This window comes from Macaca nemestrina, chromosome 6 (assembly GCF_043159975.1).
Source record: "Macaca nemestrina isolate mMacNem1 chromosome 6, mMacNem.hap1, whole genome shotgun sequence".
Taxonomy (NCBI): domain Eukaryota; kingdom Metazoa; phylum Chordata; class Mammalia; order Primates; family Cercopithecidae; genus Macaca; species Macaca nemestrina.
The window spans coordinates 103,137,563-103,157,015 of NC_092130.1; the positions used below are offsets into that span (position 1 = coordinate 103,137,563).

At 39.9% G+C, this 19,453-nt stretch overlaps 1 protein-coding gene across 3 annotated transcripts in view; it reads right to left on the reverse strand.

The window, feature by feature from the left end:
- The window catches only part of LOC105475154 (Rho guanine nucleotide exchange factor 28), a 311,081-nt gene that overhangs the window by 132,465 nt on the left and 159,163 nt on the right, over positions 1-19,453 (reverse strand). For all 3 annotated transcript variants that reach the window (XM_011730182.3, XM_071098819.1, XM_071098818.1), the window contains 2 exons: positions 8,033-8,085; positions 7,071-7,131 (listed from right to left, as the gene is read on the reverse strand). In XM_011730182.3, the coding sequence (XP_011728484.2) occupies positions 7,071-7,131; positions 8,033-8,085 (114 nt within the window). The remainder of the gene's footprint in view (positions 1-7,070; positions 7,132-8,032; positions 8,086-19,453) is intronic.

A 19,453-nucleotide genomic window follows, 5' to 3' on the forward strand; every position in this document is an offset into this window, starting at 1 on the left:
AGAAAAGGGGAAGAAATCCCTCAGTGGTATTATTTTAACTTTTTATAAAACAAACTTTATAGATATCATTTCCAGAACATATTTCATGTTTTTCATTTGTTTCATGTTTTGCAGATTTGTTGTTGTTTTCTTAAGAGTTTCTACTTGTTTGAAGTTTATAATCTAATCATTTGATTGAAATATCAAACTAAAGGAGTCTTTAGGAATAGAATACATGAAATTTGCTTAGTCACTAAGTTGGTTTATTTGGGGTCAAGAATCTCATTTTGGAGAAGGAAAATTTAGAGTTCAGAGAAAGTACTGCCATTTTTCCCTCCCTTACTACACTTCAAAAAGTTGGCTTGTAAAATGAAAGAAAAAGGTAATTTAGAATGTACTAACAGTAGGTTAGTACTAATGCCAAGCATCAGGTATCCTCATAATGCCCTTAAGACATTAGTGTAAACATCAACCCACTCTCTTCATCCCATTCTGTACACTTCAAAGTCCAACAAATGACCCTGTGACAGCAAATTACAGTCACATGATTTTTCTTAATGTTCAAAAATAATTAACTTTTAAAGGTTTAATCATCTTATAAGTTGAAGTGATTAGGAAATTTTTTCACCACTTTCTTCCCCCAAAGTTTTCCCATTTCCCACACATCTGTGATCTCACTGGTGATAATCATTGAAAATCTGTGAACTAATACACATGGACTTTCATTAATACTTTCTGTAATCAGTTGAGATAAAAGTAGAACTCCATTTCTCTAATTCCCAAAAATACTGAAAACCCACTCTGTTAGGGGTGATTTCAGCACTGCAGAGCTCCCTCAGGGATCTCTGACCATGATTCTCAACCTTGGTTTTGAAACCTCAACAACCATAATGAGAAAATTTCCTCGAAGTGAACAAAAAGAATAAAATTTGAGTTGGAATTTATACAAATAACTATGCCTTCGCAGTGGTCTTCTTGGGATATTTCACTGTCTCCCAGCCCCTTTACTTCAAAATGATTCACTGGGAAGCTTTAGTTTGTGGTAAAGAGAGAACTCCCCAATTCCCCAAAAAAAGAGAAAAGAAAAAAAGAAAGGTCTCCACAGAAACTCTGTAGCCTGGTACATAGAGAGAGATCTGCCAAAAATTAGGATTGAAAACATATTTTTCAGAAGAGTTCTGCTAAGGTCCTCCTGCTCCCATGTTTCAGGAAACATTCTTAAGGTTTCAGTCTAGATATACGTGTGTTATTAAATAACAGCCAAGAGGGTCAGCTTCCACTCACAGGGGTCACAGATCCTAAGATGCCATGCTTAAGAGCCTCTTTAAAAACATCTCAAAACATTATTTTCCACAGGCAACTTACAAGTGCTATTTTATAATAGCACTTTTAGTTAATATAAGAACTTTTGGTTAATATAAGAAGAGAAACTAACCTAATTAGTTCTATTATCTGGTTGTCTGCCAAACCAGCACTAGTGACTACAGCATCTCCCACCAGCTCACCACTAGCACATATACGACTGGACTCTCCCAGATATGCCCACAAATGGAGAACCTGAAAACCTATATTATACACCACCTAACATTCTGTTTAGAAGGACTGTTCTTTGGTTCTTCCAATCATTTCCTACCAGTTTCCTTTTCCTGATGTTTTTCCTTTCGGGGGACTTTCAGGGTGGGGAGGCTTTGTTTCTCTCTCAGTCTTGTCTACAGTCATGAAAGGTCTGTGTTTTTTTGGTAAAGAAACCTGAACCTCATATCCTATTGTTTGTTTCTGTCTGTTTCTGCTTCCTTCTCTTCCCAACTGGCCTCTAGATGGTTTTTTCTTTCTTTTTTGTTTTGTTTTCTGGTATGAAGTCAGGTTTCCTTCCATACCCAGCTTTGGTTCATCTGTCCCCAATGCCCACCCTCCCAGTCCCAATACCCACCAAAAGGTTTTCTTTTCCTCATCTTACATATTAGTAACAAGCAATAATAGCAATGAAGTAGCCCAAAGTATTAAAGAATAGCTGTGATTTGAGCCCGGGCATGTACATTGATCAGGTCACTCTATAAAATCAACAATATGTATTATAAAAAGGGGGTTTGGAGGGAAATAAGTACTTGTGCAGAGGATCTACAACATTTTCCCTTTCTTCTTATTAACGTAATCCACATGCTTTATAAAAACATAAACAAAAAAAACAAATGTACGGCATCATTTTGTTACTTTCTAAAATGGAGCTTACTTATGGAATATGTCAAATGAGTAACACAGGACATGAATTATCTTGTTTTCACGATCATAGCTATGTAAAAAAGAAACGCATGCATAAGAAAAAATGCTTGTAGGAAATATACCCAAATTTAATAGTAACTGCCTTTGGATGAGGAAATTATAGGGATTTCTTTTTCTACTCTTTCTAAAATTCCCAATTTTTCTATTGTGAACATTTATTATTTCTATAATTATAGAAGACTAAGATAATTTTTTCCAAGAGGCTTACTTTGCAAGATATTATGCTCTTCTCTGGCACTTGCACCAAGCCCTCTCTACCAGCCAGACCTGGAACAGTAGATGAGGCAGTGCTTCATGCCTAGAGCTTCAAAGTACTGAGACTCTCCAAGCAGAAAGGAGGATGCCAACCAATGCTATCCTCTTGTCTCCTATCACCTATAGGGAGTGTCTCTATCTCCCTATCACCTTCCCTCATAGGGAAAGTCAGAACATGCTCACATAGTTCTTGTTTTGACATGTCAGTTTCACCAACCCTTCATTTTTTCCATCCAAATAGTCAGAAGATACTCAGCTTTGGCCAAATAGATTTCATGTCCTCTTTAATCTAATGCAGACCATGAGTGATAAATAATTGCAGGAAAATCAGCTTCAGTATGAGTGTCACCACATCTGGTCTGTCACCCACAACCTCACTCACACTTTGACATATTATTTGATGAAAGAACAGGAGCATCATGTTCCAGGAGCTTCTGTAATTCCCCTGAGACACTGGCACTATGGTTTCACAGTCCTCAAGGAGGAACTTAACTTTTAACTGAATATCTTAATTTCTAACCAAAGCCATGCAGCTTTATTTTTTCAGATTCAACCTCTTAAAAGTAGAGTTTGCAAGACAGTGTCTAATCAAGCCATTCGCAGCTTTGCTGATTCAGTGATCGTTTATGAATCTTTGTTTGCAATTGGGATTCCAGTTTTACAGCTGAGACTCCCCATCTACTCCATTTCCCACAGGCTGTCCGCTTGTTCCTGCAAGATGTTCACTCCCCTTCTCCTTTTGGCACAACACTTGCTGCTGCCCAAAGGGTCCATTTGGCTCAAGTAAATGGCATTAAATATGATTAAGAAATAGGATCAAAACTTTAAGCAGTTCTTATTTCTTTTTGAGATGGAATTGCTCTGTCGCCCAGGCTGGAGTACAATGAATGGTACAATCTCGGCTCACTGCAACCTCTGCCTCCCGGGTTCAAGTCATTCTCCTGCCTCGGCCTCCCAAGTAGCTGGACTGCAGGCATGCACCACCACACCTGGCTAATTTTGGTATTTTTAGTAGAAACAGGGTTTCACCATGTTGGCCAGCCTGGTCTCGAACTCCTGACCTCAAGTGATCCTCCCACCTTGACCTCCCAAACTGCTGGGATTCCAGGCATGAGCCACCACACCCAGCCATATCCTATTTCTTAATCACATTTAGTGCCATTTACTTGAGCCAAGTGGATCCTCTGTTTCTTATTTTTGGTATTGACCCATTTCATTTCATCTACCTTCTATTCTTCTGTTTCCTTCAAATGCTTTGCCACCTTTCCCCATCTGACCTGCCTAGAATATGAAGGAGTCCCACTCTGCACTGTGACAGCAACAGAAGCAGATCTTAGCCCTTCAACTGATGATTCTCCCCTTCGACAAAATGCCAACCCCTTACAGCATCTGCAGAGAATGGGGCCATAATTCCCGCATTTGACATAAATGTCAGCTCCTTGCGGAGGTAGTTCTGGGGCACTGGCTTGGATGAGCTTGCCAGTTGTTACACACCCAAGACATTTCGCCAACCACGATTTTCAGTGTGTAAACTAATGGTAAGTGTGATTCTGGATGTCCTGAAAGGTCAATAAAACATTACAAAGGATGGGTACAAAAAAAAAAAAATAGAAAGAATGAATAAGACCTACTATTTGATAGCACAATAGGGTAACTATACTAAAAAATAATTTAATCCATACATTTTAAAGAGTGTAATTGGATTGTTTATAAACTCAAAAGATACATGCTTGAGGGGATGGATACTCCTTTCCCCATGATGTGCTTATTTCATATTGCACACCTGTACCAAAACATCTCACATACCCTACAAATATATACACCTCCTATGTACCATGAAAACTTAAAAAAATAGAAAACAATAAACACATAAAACACTTCCAGAAGGAGAAAGAAAACACCACCACAAAGGGAACTTACTCTGTTCTGCCCTGTCCAATACAACAAAATTAGATAATTAAAAATCCGATTCCTCAGTCACAAGTCACATGCTCAACAGACGTAGGTGGCCACAGGCTACTACACTGGATAGAACAGCGAGAGAATGTGTCCATCAGCACAGAGGGCGTCACTGGAGCCGTGCTTGTGTCACTGATGAAGCCCCACCCACACCACACAATTCTGAATAATACAAGTCAGCAAAGACTTACACATCTATTTATCAGCATTTATCATGTGTTTATCCCACGCTATTTATCAACATTTCCTGAGACTGGGCAGAATAAAGCACTTATAAAATATCAAAAGAGGCCAGGTGGGGTGGCTCATGACTGTAATCCCAGCACTTTGGGAGGCCAAGGCGGGCAGATCACTTGAGGTCAGGAGTTTGAAGGTGAAACCCCAACTCCACTAACAATACAAAAATTACCTGCACATGGTGATGGGCGCCTGTAATCCCAACTACTCGGGAGGCTGAGGCAGGGGAATTGCTTGAACCCAGGAGGCAGAAGTTGCAGTGAGCCAAGATGGTGCCACTGCATGCCAGCCTGGCTAACAGAGCAAAACTCCATCTCAAAAAATAAAAAATAACACATAAGAAATAACAAAAAAATAGTGTTGAAGTAGCCTCCAGGGCGAGCCGTTTCCTATTCCAGACCGTGTCTGACCATCTGACTATTGCTCACAGCTTGCTGTCCCCTTCTCTGTCTCAGGTTCTTTGAAAATCTGTTATAATTTCCTTTGCAAAAACTCAGGGGACTTTATTAATTCAAAAAGTTTAAATGAACCAAAAAGAAAATGCCAGCACAACAAACACTCATCACGGTCCTTTTCATAAATCACTGCATTAAAGTTGTGCTCATTTGTCTTTCTCAAGTCCTTCACAGACTTCATGATGTTACTGACAAAACACTCAGACGAGGCCAAACTACTACAATTTCCACAGCACGTGTCTTCTTGCTCACAAATATACAAGTTTGAAACTAGAGTGAGTTTTTAAAACCTGAAATTAAGATCATCTCAACGTTTCATACTTTTAGTAGCCTACCTCCCTCCCCCAGCAATTCGTCTTAGTAAACATTCTTCAAAGCTAACATTCCCAGGAGCATGATGCAATCTGTAGCTGAGACATCCTGTGTGTGTGAGTAACAGCTATGGCCCTGACATCAGTGACCCACGACAACCACCTATACAGAGATGTTTGCTTTCTTTTTGCCTTCCTCTTACCCTCTTCTGTAAGTAAATCATTACTCTTACCTTAAATAGCAAAAATATGGAGGACGTGTATATCGCTTAGTGTGGGTCTAAATTTCTCTTCCAATTTCAGTAGAGCCGTGTGCAGCAAGATCCTGGAAACCACCTCTGGCACGTGGCCAAGCTACTAGCAACACCGTCAGCCAACACTGTGGGTGCTTCCTCCTTGCTCTGCTCTACACAGCATGATTTCTGAATGCTTGTAACTGCTCTGCCGTGTGTCGGCGCAGCATACCAACCACACTCCCCCGGCCTCCAGGGAGCCAGCCCCAGGCACGTGTAGGCTCACGGTGACCCTGTGGGTCATCCACCTTCTTCATTAATCTCACTCTGAGCATTGATTTCGTTTTCCCTGATTTCACATCAGCTTGAGCCCTCAGTCACCACCATCAGCAACACCTCACCCCTTGCAACTTCTAAGGCTGTCCTGCCCGTGTGTGCCTTTCCAGGTGTGTGAGCTGCCTCAGGTTTACAGAACCAGAGGAAACCAACTGGGATGGTTCGTGCTCATCTGCCTCTCACTTGTCAGCCCCAGAGGTCTTCACAGACCATCCAGGTGCCCAAACTCAGCCTGTGCTGATTGCTCAGCCTATGTCTTCAAACACCCCATCAGCTTCATGATGCTCTATTCACCTCTAAGTAACTCAAGAGATAGGGCTGGGGCCCAAATTAGCCTTGAAGAAATAGAGAGTGCCTGGTAGAAGATTTAGGAAGGAGTCCTCAGGGAGTTGTGAAATAGAATATTGTAAGCAGATGAGAATTCCCAGGTCCAAGGGAGGAAATACGTCCACCTTGCCAAGGGTGGAGGAACACCTGGTTCCTCTGAAAGGACACTCACATCAGACTCAAATCCCAGAACAAGCATCTGGTCTTTTCTTGAGCTCAGTAGGGTAGATCACACAGGCTGAGCTCCAAGGGGACCCCACTGGGCATCAAAATGGGATATTGATAAACTTGGAGATTCTAGGGCCAGGTGGAATGACGTTATGAGTCTCGGTTCCACCGTCTACTCTCCACCAGTGGTTCAATGGCTTCACCTGAACCTGAGGCTGGTAGTGCCTACTTCCTAGGAATAACAAGGGAACATGTGACAAGTCCAAAGCCAGCTTCTGGCTCAGAGTAAAACTGTTCATGAAAAGCTTTAATTGCCTTGTTTTTTAGATTGTAAACGGAGTCTCAACCTCTAGAGTCATGGTATTCCAAATGATCCTACAAATAAAATTTATCTGGATGGGTTTCAGGAAATAGATAAGGTTCCCAGGAAGGAATATTTTATGTTAAAATCTACTTGCTTCTTGTCCACTCTAAACCTGGATCTGGGATATCATTATGAGTATAGGTAAAAGCGTTATTTCAGAACATACCCAAATCTAGGCTGTGCTGGTCTTCATGTTCATTCTGTTGAACCACCAGGCTTTTGACACACTGAAAAAGATAAAGTCAGGTGGGTTTTTAAAAAATTACATATATGCTACACTAATATTTATTTTTGTGAACTAGAAAAACAACCTTGGAAAGCATCAATGAAAACATGTTACATGTATCATCACATGTAAACAGAAAACTAGTCTTACACTTATTATTTAACAGCTAAAAATGAGTGATGAATCTATCCCAAGCTGAAACACATCTGAAAGCTGTACACAGGTTATTTCATTCTTAGAGGACATCTCCCAGATTTACTCTTATAATCACATTGTTGTCAAATATCTATAAACATCAAACTTCAAGTAGAAATTTGTTTTGCAGAATGTATTCAACCATCTTGCATATACAACTACAACTCAGAAAGATAGCTAGGTTTGGTTATAAAGAATAGGGATTAAGAATTGGATAAAGAAAATGGGGCTGGGTACAGTGGCTCATGCCTGTAATCCCAGCACTTTGGGAGACGGAGGCAGGCAGATCACCTGAGGTCATGAGCTCGAGACCAGCTTGGCCAACATGGTGAAACCCCATCTCTACTAAAAACACAAAAATTAGCCAGGCATAGTGGTGGGTGCCTATAATCCCAGCTACTCAGGAGACTGAGGCAGGAGAATCGCTTGAACCTGGGAGGCAGAAGTTTCAGTGAGCCAAGATTGTGGCACTGTACTCCAGTCTGGGTGACAGAGTGAGGCTCCATCTCAAAAAAAAAAAAAAAAAGAAAGAAACAGAAAAAAGAAAAAAAGAAAATGAAATTTCACATTGTTCTGAAAGTGACTTGGGGTACATCCTTTTTTTAGTGTTTTTTAAACATTTTTATTACCACTAAATCTTCATTTCTACTTTATGGAAAGACACGCAAAGAAGAAAGAAGCAAATAGAGCAGGGAGTCATTTATTACCTTTACATCTTCCTTTTCGGCTGCTGAGCTGCTGGACACTGAATTCTTAACCTCTGCAAAAGAAATAATTCCCATCAGGATCTGCTGCATGGAGCTTTTGTTAAGAAGAATAACAACTACTACTCGCTGACAAGTGTAAATGAGTTGCCTGGGAGCCTTCTGCATAGAGGTAGGTTTTTAGATTAGGCCTCTTAAAAATCAGCTGTCCACAGAGCAGAGTGTCTAATAACCTGACTGTCCATACTCTGGTATTATCTGTCTGGACCAAGATGTAAACAAGCCCGGGAGCTCTCACAGGAAATCCTGAGGGGGAAAAAATATCATTAAATAAATAAATGCCCTTGATTCCAAAGGAAGGCTGCTCACTACCGAAGGTTCTTCAAAACAGCAGATTGCAAGGACGTGACTCGTACCCACCTGAGGAAATCCCACTTGTCTATTTCCTCAAATACCACAGATTTCAATATGTTTCAAAAGAGCATAATTCATTACACAGGAGGTCTGGCTTTTCCTTCCACATCACTGAAAGTCAAGAACACCAGCATAGCCCTCAGCTCCAACCTCAGCCCCAGGCACACCGGGTGTCCTCTTTCTGAATAAAGGGTTTCCTGGAAACAGTAGTGGTCAGGATGTACTGGGATGGAAAAAAAGAAAAAAAAAAAAAAAAGGTTCACCCAAGGCAGCATTTTGCTCTGTGGTTTGATTTATTGGTTGTGTTTGCAAATACTCAGTTGCCCGTAAACAAGAGCCACTATTGTCAAAATAACCACCAATAACAGGTTTGGGCCTGGGGAAAATTAAAGCACTTGACATCCCTAGCAAGGACAGATGACTGAAAGTCTAAGTCTCTACCCCAGATCTGCGCTAACATATAACATTGTGGGGTCTCACTTCTTTTCTGGAAGTTCCACATCCCTTCCCCCACAGCCCTGCTTTAAACAGGAAACCCCTGAAGCTTTCCAGCAGGTTCATTACCTAGACCTTGTCACTCATATTAATTTACCCAATGCCTCAAACCTGCAGGTTGATTTAAAGCTCTTCTCACTTCTGGGCAACAATGCTAGGAGTTATCATCCATGTTTATGCTTAGAAAATGTATAAAGTATTCATTTATATGGCTCTACATGACAAATCATAATAAAGATGACAAATTACAAGGCTGGAGCTATAAGTAGTAAGACCAGGATGGAGCAGAGAAACCAACAATCCTTGTCTTGTGTTTCTAAAAATCTGGACAACAATAACTTTGAATTTGCTTTGCAGAAAGCAGGTAATACCATACTTGCATGCCACAATAGTATATTGCTCTTGAATTTATAATGCATATTATAATGCATAAGCTGATTATGATTTATAATCAGCTTCTATGATTAAACCAACAAGGTAATAACCAGCAAACAAGGTAATAACCCTAATTTTGTGTGGTCATGTCAACTGATCTCAGCAGGGAATGAGGACAAGATCATAGCGGACACCCAGCCCAGGCAGCACGTGTACACAGCATCTCTGCCTGCCTTTAAATGCACATCCCACAGAAGGCCTTCAGGTGGCAGCAGAGTAACATCGGCATGAACGGCATTGCCAGAGGTAGGAATGTCAAAATGGGCTAGCTTCACCCTTCACGGACCTGCTTTCAAGTGCCAAAGTCCAAAACACATGGTTAAAATTAACATTTTTGTCCCACTACATAGATGCAGAAAATTGATGTGAAGCACCTACCATGGTATTTGGCACATTATAAGTGTACAGTAGAGATTTGGTTTGGTTTTGAAACTCACATACTCAAACCCTAAAAATTGGGATAAGTAGGAAAGAGATTACAAAGGCGTTAAAAAAAAAAAAAGAAGAAGGAGGAGGAGGAGGAAAGGATAACCAGGACCAGAGTTTCAATAGATACATCTGCACAGACATCAAGAGTCACACCCTTCTATTTTGCCTGTTTTAGGACATTCATTCCTTTCAAGTTATCTCAGCCATAAACTCTTAAATGATCATTATGCTGCATTTCTAAAGAATTCTGTACATATAGCATTTATTCAGAAGAACAGTATAGATTTTATCCAGATTGCTAATCGAAAAGGCAATCTTGTCTGTTAACGAAGTTTGCAGTAACAGAGGATGTGTTCACACCTGGTAGTGCATTTAGGTTCCAGCTTCCTTTCTCTTCTCAAAAGGCCAGTGAACTAGCCTTTATAGATTGTCGTGCCTACGTTTTTCTATGTAGTCCAGTGCAATTTTTTTCACTTCAAAACAAATACCACAAACTATATTAAAATATACAAGTCTTCATTAAAAATTGTACCTCATCATTTAAAAAATAACTTCCAAATATAGAAAGTCTTTATCCAAAAATCATTTCAAAATATTTGTGATATTGTGCTGATTCAAGATAATAATGTATCTTTAATTAACCTAGAACTAAACAGAACTATATCTTAGAGCTTTCAAAGAATTTGGCATTCATTCTACCAGAGTTTAATTAAATTGCTCTAGGAGAGTTTCTGTTAAATTAGTAGGATCCTTTTACACTAACCCACCGTACCACCAATTACACAGTGCAATCAAACCACTCATTGCTATAGCAACCTGTAGCAGATAATGGTATCAGTAACTCTACCTATTCTGTTTTAAAGGCCTATTAATCTTGCCCTCAAGCCCACCCAGAAGGAAGGATTACTCCTCTAAATCAGACTTCCCAAACTTGATAAACACATTGTTGTTGTTTTTTTATTGCCAAGCTATAATGGAACAAGAGATAATCTCTAAGACTTACGTTTACTAGTGACACTGCACCAGCCAACAGGGTTAAGTCACTGTAAGATTCATGCCAGTGTCTCATTAAGAGGCAGATTCGCCTAAAAAATCTCAACTCCATGCACAAGTCTTACTGTCTTACTTTGCAAATGAGACCACAGAACCTAGACTTAAGCAAATAAAAAACTTACACCCAAAACACAGGATGCTCGGTATTCTGATTTTACCATTTGGCTGTGGCAGAAGACTCATGGTCAGAGGCAGCCAGACCACCAGTGTTGTCTTGTTGCCAACCAAGTCCACCACTGGCTTACATCTACAGAGTCGTGTCAAAAGCACAGGTGGAAAACCAGGATCATGCTCTCAGTTGCTCTGCCTGCCCCCACAAATGTCAGAAAAACAGCCTGATGGTAGTGTTCATAGCAGCCTCTGTGCCTCTCTGGCATACATGGCGGGTAGCTCATACTCTTTGAATGAATCTTTTTCTCTCAATAGGCTGTAAATTCTGGGATAGCTGGGACCAGATCGATTTCGGCTCAACCCTTGTATCCTCAGCACCAAGCTGGGTGCTTTTCACTTAACAGGTGCTAAATAAATGCTTCTCGTCTCCACCTGCAACTGGTGGCCCAAAATATACATAGCTGACAAGATGTGGTGGATCGTTAGACAAGCTGTGGATCAGGACAAAGAAGGAAAAGTTGTTTACTTTTTGGAATTAACTAACTGAAACACTTCCAATATCAAAGCTATTTTGTCACAACTTCTGAACGGCCAGATTCATAGATAGATTTATGCTTTTCTCCTTACTTCCTCCCACCCTTCTGGCTCTGTAAGTCCAAAAGCCAACCCTTTTCCTCTCCACTTAGTAAGTATTGCTGTTTGACTACGAACTACTGCACCTGCATGTGTTGCTACAATGTTTTATCCTAGTGAGCAAATGCAATTCACAATGGCCACAGAATTAAAATGGCAAAGGCACTGGAGAGACTACTTGCCACTCTTAATTCAGAGGCTATTGTAACACTTTGAAATTTTGTTTCAATGTCCCAGTTATTCCTTTCTCTTTTTTTTCTAAAAGCAGGACAACTAGTAAGAACTTTCGTTTTGCCTGTTCGGTATAAATATGGACTGGGAGCAACAAGGAGGCACTCATTTACAGAATATCAAAATGAGACTTAGTGAGCGAGAGCCCAACATTCCACTCAATTCAACAAGTTCCACTGGTCCCTACTGAGCAGCAGCTGGGGAGAAGAAACCAAGATGGAAGAAGAAATCCTTGGAATCAAGTAACTCCAAAATGTGCTCCTTGGCATATCATTTTTATATTTATATTCTACATTGTTTCAGAAAGAATTTAAGACATCTTCTTTAAAATACAGGATTTTTTTCATTTAAATTGCTTGTGATTTTTTTAAAGACAAAAGTAATTATTTAAGACAGTGGAGAATTCCCTCCTCTTATACAGTTTTTTTGTCTGGAGGTTAACATATGATCCAATTCTGCCAGAGTCTTAATAGAAACTTTCCTGACATCTCTCTAAAAAAGGCTTCTATCACTAATAAAATAATAATAAAAAAAAATGTTGTAGGGCAAAAGGATCTTTTTCCATTGCTCTTTTTGTCTGAATAGAGTTCATTGAAGAAATGATTTTTGAGCCACAGTAGACCTCTTGCAACACCAGACTGCTGCAGGCCATTCTCCACAGTGGGCCTACTCTTATTGTGAAAACGTTTATACCGGATTATCTTTTGAAAGATGGTTTTGTGGCCAACAGTCTTGAAACCAAGAAATAGTGTTTCCTTTGGGGATGAAGGCAGATTTGTCTTCAGACCAGGGTAGTAAAGATAATAGCCCCTTCCAGTGCAAGGGTTGGGCAAGCTTGCTAGCAGTCTCCTTATAAGATTTGGGATTTTTTAGTCAGGGTTCCTCAGCTGTGACACAAACTGTGTGTGTGTGCAGCATCTATCTGAGCTGCTCACAAGGCCCCTGGGGGACTTGCTGGACAAGGAGAACCAATGTGAACATGAAGCCCATGCTGCCTATGCCATGAGCAATAAAGTCTTTTGTATCCAAAAAAAACAATAAAAACTTGGGGAAAAAAATTTAAAAAATCAATATAACTACCATTAAATGTTGGTATATACTCCCCCATATAGGTTTTTATGATAGCTTTATTAAGGTATAATTCATATACCAAACAATTCACCCACTTAGAGTATACAATTCAATGGGTTTTAGTATATTGAGTTCTGCAACCATCACCATAATCAATTTTAGGACATTTTCATCACTCCAATGAGAAAACCCCACATCCATTAGCAATCGCTCCACATTTCTCCCCAACCACCTCACCATCCTCCCTCCACACCCCAGCCCTAGGCAACCACTGATCTATTTTCTGTCTCAACAGAATTGCCTATTCTGGATATTTCATATAAATTGAACTGCACAATATGTAGTCTTTTGAAACTGGATTCTTTCATGCAGCGTAACGTTTTCAAGATTCATCCATGCTGTAGCATGTATTAGTACTTCATTCCTTTTTACTGCCAAGTAGTATTCCATTAGATAGATAGATAGATAGATAGATAGATAGATAGATAGATAGATAGATAGAAGGTAGCTATTTTGTTTTGTTTATTCCTCAGCTGATGGATATTTGAGTTGTTTCCACTTTTTGTCTATTATTAATAATGCCACAATAAACATTCAAGTAAAATTTTTTGTGTAGATACATGTTTTCATTTCTCTTAAGTATATACCTAGGAATGCAATTGTTGAATCTTATAACTCCATGGTCGATAAATTTTTATGATACAGATTTTTACATCTCCTGAACCCCACCCCTGCCCACCATAGAAATCTCTAAAGCAAAGAATTCAATTATGGAGAAAAAGTATCCTCCGCCCCAAAATTTGGTTGCAATTATCAATTACACAGAAGCTCTAAATCAATATACAGTTGATCCTTAAACAACACAGGTTTGCACTGCATGAGTCCACTTTTATATGGATTGTTTCCAATAAATATGTTGGTAATTTTTTCGGAAATTTTTTGACAATTTGATAAAACTCCCAGACAAACCACCCTTTCCTAATCCTCCTGCTCCTCAGCCTACTCAGTGTGAAGACAACAAGGATGAAGACCTTTGTGGTGGTCCAGTCCCACTTAATAAATGGAAAATGTATTTTATCTTCCTTATGATTTTGTTAAGAACATGTTTTTCTCTAGTTTACTTTATTATACAAATATGGTATATAATACATGTAACATACAAAATATGTGTTGACCAATGGTTTATGTTACTGGCAAGGCTTCTGGTCAACAGTGGGCTATGAGAAGTTAAGCTTCGGTACAATTAACTTTGACTCACATGAATTCTTGACTGCAGGGGATTGGTGCCCCTAATCCAAGTTGTTCAAGGGTTAATTGCATTTTTAAATTGAAGTCAGGGCATAATTTTCCTAAGTTAATCAATGGCTTGAATAAAATTAAGCAAGTCATCTTTCAAAGACATAAACAAAATTCCATTTTTATCAAACTTAGATTCTACTTCAACTCAAGAAACTAACTTTTAGCTATATTTTCAAGATCATTGCAATTCCATTAGAATACTTAGTTGAGTTTAATACTTGTTGTTTCTCTCTAGCCTGCTTATCTGACTAAGCTAGAATAAAGTATCTATATTAGATATGAATCAAATGTGCTGCATCTAGGTGAGCTCCGGGGAACCTCCGAGTCGTAAGCTCAAACATACAGTGGGTTCAACCTGATGATTTCTAAAGTTCTTTCCAGGTCAAACCATGATTCTTTAATCCTTTGATAAACCAAGTGGTGAGGAGAATTTTTATTTATGTGTGAGAAAATACAGATATTTTTATAATATACAAAATGAGTATCATATCATCATGATATCCTATCTGTATCCTTGTCCCTTTAATGATGAAGATTGCTCTTTTCTGTGACAAGGAGAAGAAAGAGGACTGGCAAAGTCAGTCACTAAGGGAAATACAGAAAAGGCTGAATTGCTCTGTAAAATGCAGCCATAAAAAAGAGAATAAGTCCATGTCCTTTGCAGGGACATGGATGAAGCTGGAAACCATCATTCTCAGCAAACTAACACAGGAACAGAAAACCAAACACCGCATGTTCTCACTCATAAGTGGGAGTTGAACAAAGTAGACACAGGGAGGGGAACATCACACACCAGGGCCTGTCAGGGGGGTGGGGGGCTAGGGGAGGGATAGCATTGGGAGAAATATCTAATGTAGATGACAGGTTGATGAGTGCAGCAAGCAACTATGGCATGTGTATACCTATGTAATAAACCTGCACGTTCTCCACATGCATCCCAGAACTTAATAATAATAATAATAAATGAAAGCAACAATTACAAATCATTTCCTGGGGCTGTGTATGATTTTCTTGTTGAAAATGCCAAAAATACCCTACTTCTAGGAAAAAAATATTTATCAAGTCCTTGACCAGATATTCCATATGAGAGTCAAGGTAGAGCTGTGTATGCAAGTGAATGATCAGCTCTGCAGAACGGCCTGCCTAGTACTGCTGTCTTAAGTCCCCAACACCCAAGTCCCAGCTGTCCTGGCTTAAAGGACCTATATCTTGATATTTGGACCATCTGCAACAGTTCTCCTAAAATGCCCTTGTGTTAGAGTGTCTCAAACGAAAAATCTTGGAAACAATACTTTGTGTGGATAAAAGCCCTATTGTTTTCCCAGTCATATCTCACAGGCGATATTCAAATAAGGCGAATCCACCACACAACTCTCTCTACGTTTCACAAACCAAAGCACAGAGGGAAGTGCTGCACCCCAGCCTACAGAATGCTCAAGCAAAATATCTGCTGACTTCTAGTCACCATGACATGAATGGCTAGGTCCTGGTATCTCAAAACGCATATCTTTACCATTGAATCCACCATAGGCATGTGTTATATAACTTGCACTCATGATTAGACATCATTCAGTAAACATTCACTATGTTCAATACTGGGCAAGGAGTTTTATCCGTACTTCCTCACTGAAGTAAGTATTAAATGACACCCCACCTCCACCCCTACCCCATCATTTTTCACAAAAGCAAACAGCCTAATCACTTGCATTATGCTCAAAAAGCCAGCTCACCACAGAGCTGAGGTTTTTAGCAAAGTCAGCTTATTACTGACATGTGTCATTGAGACATGTCTGTGCACGCGGGTCATAAGGACATGAGAGAGATGAACCATTTGGAATAGGGCATTTCAAGGCAATGTTTCCAATGTTTGTGCTTTTTCTATCCCCCAAATGCTGGAGAGAACTCTAGACCAGCAGTCCAGACAAAAAATAGATCAGTCCTCTACTCTATAGGCGTAGTGGTAGTCTGTAGTGTGGTCGGTAAGGGAGTGGACTCTTCACCTGAGTTCTGATGGCCTGGGCCAGTATCACCTCAGGTAAGTTACATAACCTTTCTGTGCTTCCGCTTCCACATGCATAAAGTGGGGAGGGTTGATTCCTGACTCCCAGAAATGCCCCTCCCCATGACCGCAGGTATGAGTGCTCCATGAGTGTATAGACTTAACTCAGGTTGTGCCTAATGCCTAGAACAATACCCAGCATATAGCAGGTGCTAACAAATGCTTGAATGAAATTAAATGCAAGCAAACTCCTTGAGGGCAAAGGTTTTTTTCTCCTTGCCATTTTGTTTTTTTGGTTACTGCCAAGAACAGTAGCTGGTAAAAAGTGATGGGCAGTCAACACATATTTACTGAATGGATGGATAAGGAAATGGGCCTAAGGACACATGTCCAGGTGTCCTGCCTGAATCTTGCATTTGGACCAACGGCCTCTTCTGCCTCCCACACAGAATCACGATGGGGAAGCCCCTTTGAGCCTGGTGAGAGCGGCTGCCTCCACCCTGAAGGAAATAATTTTGCCCTCTCTCTCCTTGGTGATTGTAACACATGTTCCAATCCCAACTCCCTATTTCCTTGTCAATGAAAATGTGGAAGATGATTTATTGGGAGAAGCCAACAAAGTAACAAATGAGTGACACCAAGTTAAGACAGTTAGCAAATGTAGAGAGTTTTGAATGACGAAATAATTTTTTAAGCGGATTCATACAGTGGCAAACGGTATTGTAGTCATTCTCAGGTTGTGTTATAGTCCAGTAGACACCAGGCAGGCAATAGCCTCCCATGTGATATCAAGAATTGAAGTGGGATGTCGGAGGAGGTGTGGATGATCTGGAATATTCAAGACGACTGTGAACAGTTTGAAAAATTCTTCCTTGCACCTCTCTAGTGTGCGTATTACTGGACTAACAGATGGTGGGAACCAGGTAATAGTGAAAATGGAGGACATAAGATCTAGAGAGGGAGGTGCCACAGAGCTGAGGAAGAACAACATTTTCAAAGTACCTTCCACAGACCATTTCTATGAGAGGTTGAGAATTGCAAAAAAAAGGACTCTTGTGTGATCAGTTAATTTAGAGAACTGCTAAGTTAAACAAGATTATATAGGTTTATTGACTTACTAAAGCCCACAAAACATTAAATGCATTATAAATCTCAAACGTGGGAGTTTCATATACAGCAGCCCCCGCCATCAGGGATTTCATGTTCTACGGCTTTGATTACCTGCAGTTGACTTCAGTCCAAAAATACTAAATAGAAAATTCCAGAAATAATTCCTACGTTTTTTAAATTGCAGACCATTCTTGAGTAGTATGATGAAATCTCATGATATCTCATTCCTTCCCACCAGGAAAGTGAATTATTTCATTGTCCAGTGTCCTTATGCTGCCTACACTACCTGCCCATTAGTCTTTTAGTAGCTCTTAGTTATCAGATCAACTGTTTCAATATGGCAGTGCTTATGTCCAAGTAACCTTATTTTACTTACCAATGACCCCAAAGCACAAGAGTAGTGATACTTGCATATTGTTATAATTGTTCTACTTTATTAGTAGTTATCATTGTTAATCTTTACTATGCCTAATTTATAAATTAAACTTTGTAATAGGTGTGTACGTATAGAAAAAAAGCATAGTATATATAAAGTTCAGTATTATCCAGGGTTGCAGGTATCCACTAGAGATCTTGGAACTTATCCCCCAAAGATAAAAAGGAACTACTGCACAGCATTTTCTACTTATTTGGCCAAAGAATCCTTATTTTTCAAAATATCTTCCAAGATCAGTGTTCTGTACAATGTTCTTTGGAAAGCCTAGGACAGAGAGATCAAATAAGGATAAGAAGGCAAGGGGAAAATATGGAGCCAGGTTTTTGATTAATACTAATAATTAGCTTATTAATATGAGCATATTAAAATAAGATGACTTTTTGGCCATTCGATTCATTTGAAATAATGTCCCATTATTCTGAGAGTACAACTAGAATCGTGAAACTATAGAAGCAAAACTGGATCATAGGCAATAATAAAACCATTTATCACACTCACAGAGACAGCAAAGTTAATGTCCAGGCTAGAATTATTATAGTCTTTTAATTAATAACAGCTACAGATATAAGCTTAGAGTTTCCCCCCTACTACGCATTGTCCCAGAGGGAACAGAAAATATAATCTACTAAGAATCTTCTAATAGATTTCAAAGTGGAGGTTTGCTTTAGGGTTTTTTTTTTTTTTTAAGAGGGAGCTCTTATGCTGAAAATGTTTTGTTTTTTCAGTTGAGTCTCCTCCAGACTCATGAATGGACACAAACTGATTGAATGTTTCCACTTCAGTTGAATATTGCCCTCTGCTGGAATATGCAAACAATTTCTAGTATTCTTTCAAGGGTAGACAAATACAAAAGCATTGTCTAGATTCAAGGGCTATAAAGTATACCTACTAACTATTTGGAGTCAGAGGGCTTGGATTTCTGTCCAAATTCTTGTGCTTATTGGTTGAGTAATTTCAGTCAAATTGGCAGCCACGTATATTACCTTGACTGCCCCAAACACCTGTCAAATTCAACTTGTCTAAAATTGAACATATATTGTCACAATTCTGCTTCCTGGAAGGCCCATCCCACCCAGCGCCACACCCCAGGAATGGAGGCACCATCCTTCTCCTTTACCACTGACAGCCAATCAGATCCTACACTTTCAGGACCACACTTGCGTGTCCCCACCTCTCCCATCTTGTCACACGGCTGTAGGGCAGATCCTCTTCTGCGTCGCTTTCAGCAGCCCCCTGGCTGGTCCCTGTCTTCCACTAGGCCTCTCCCATCCATTCCCCATACTCCCACCAAAGTGAACTTTAAAACACTTCCCAGAGCTGTCAGGGTAGAATTCTAACAACTTGCCTCATGTAGAGCCGTGCCAATCTGCCTACTTCTTAAGCCTATGTTCTTGGCATCACTGCCACCACCATACAGAAGCACACACACACAACACACACACACACACCCTATATTCCACGGCTTCAAAATGAGCTGCATTTTCCCCAGTGTATCATTTGGCTCAGGACTTTGTATTGCATGTAGAATTCCCTTCCCTCCATTAGATCACGGCTCCAGGGCCACTTCTTCCCGGAAGCTTTCCCTGACCACTCCACTGTCACAGTCTACAGCATGCTAATAAACAGAGCTACTTGCAAATATCTCCTGTAACAATTATCATACCATGCCATGAGAGCTTGTTTTTCTGCCCCAACCTCAAACTGTAAG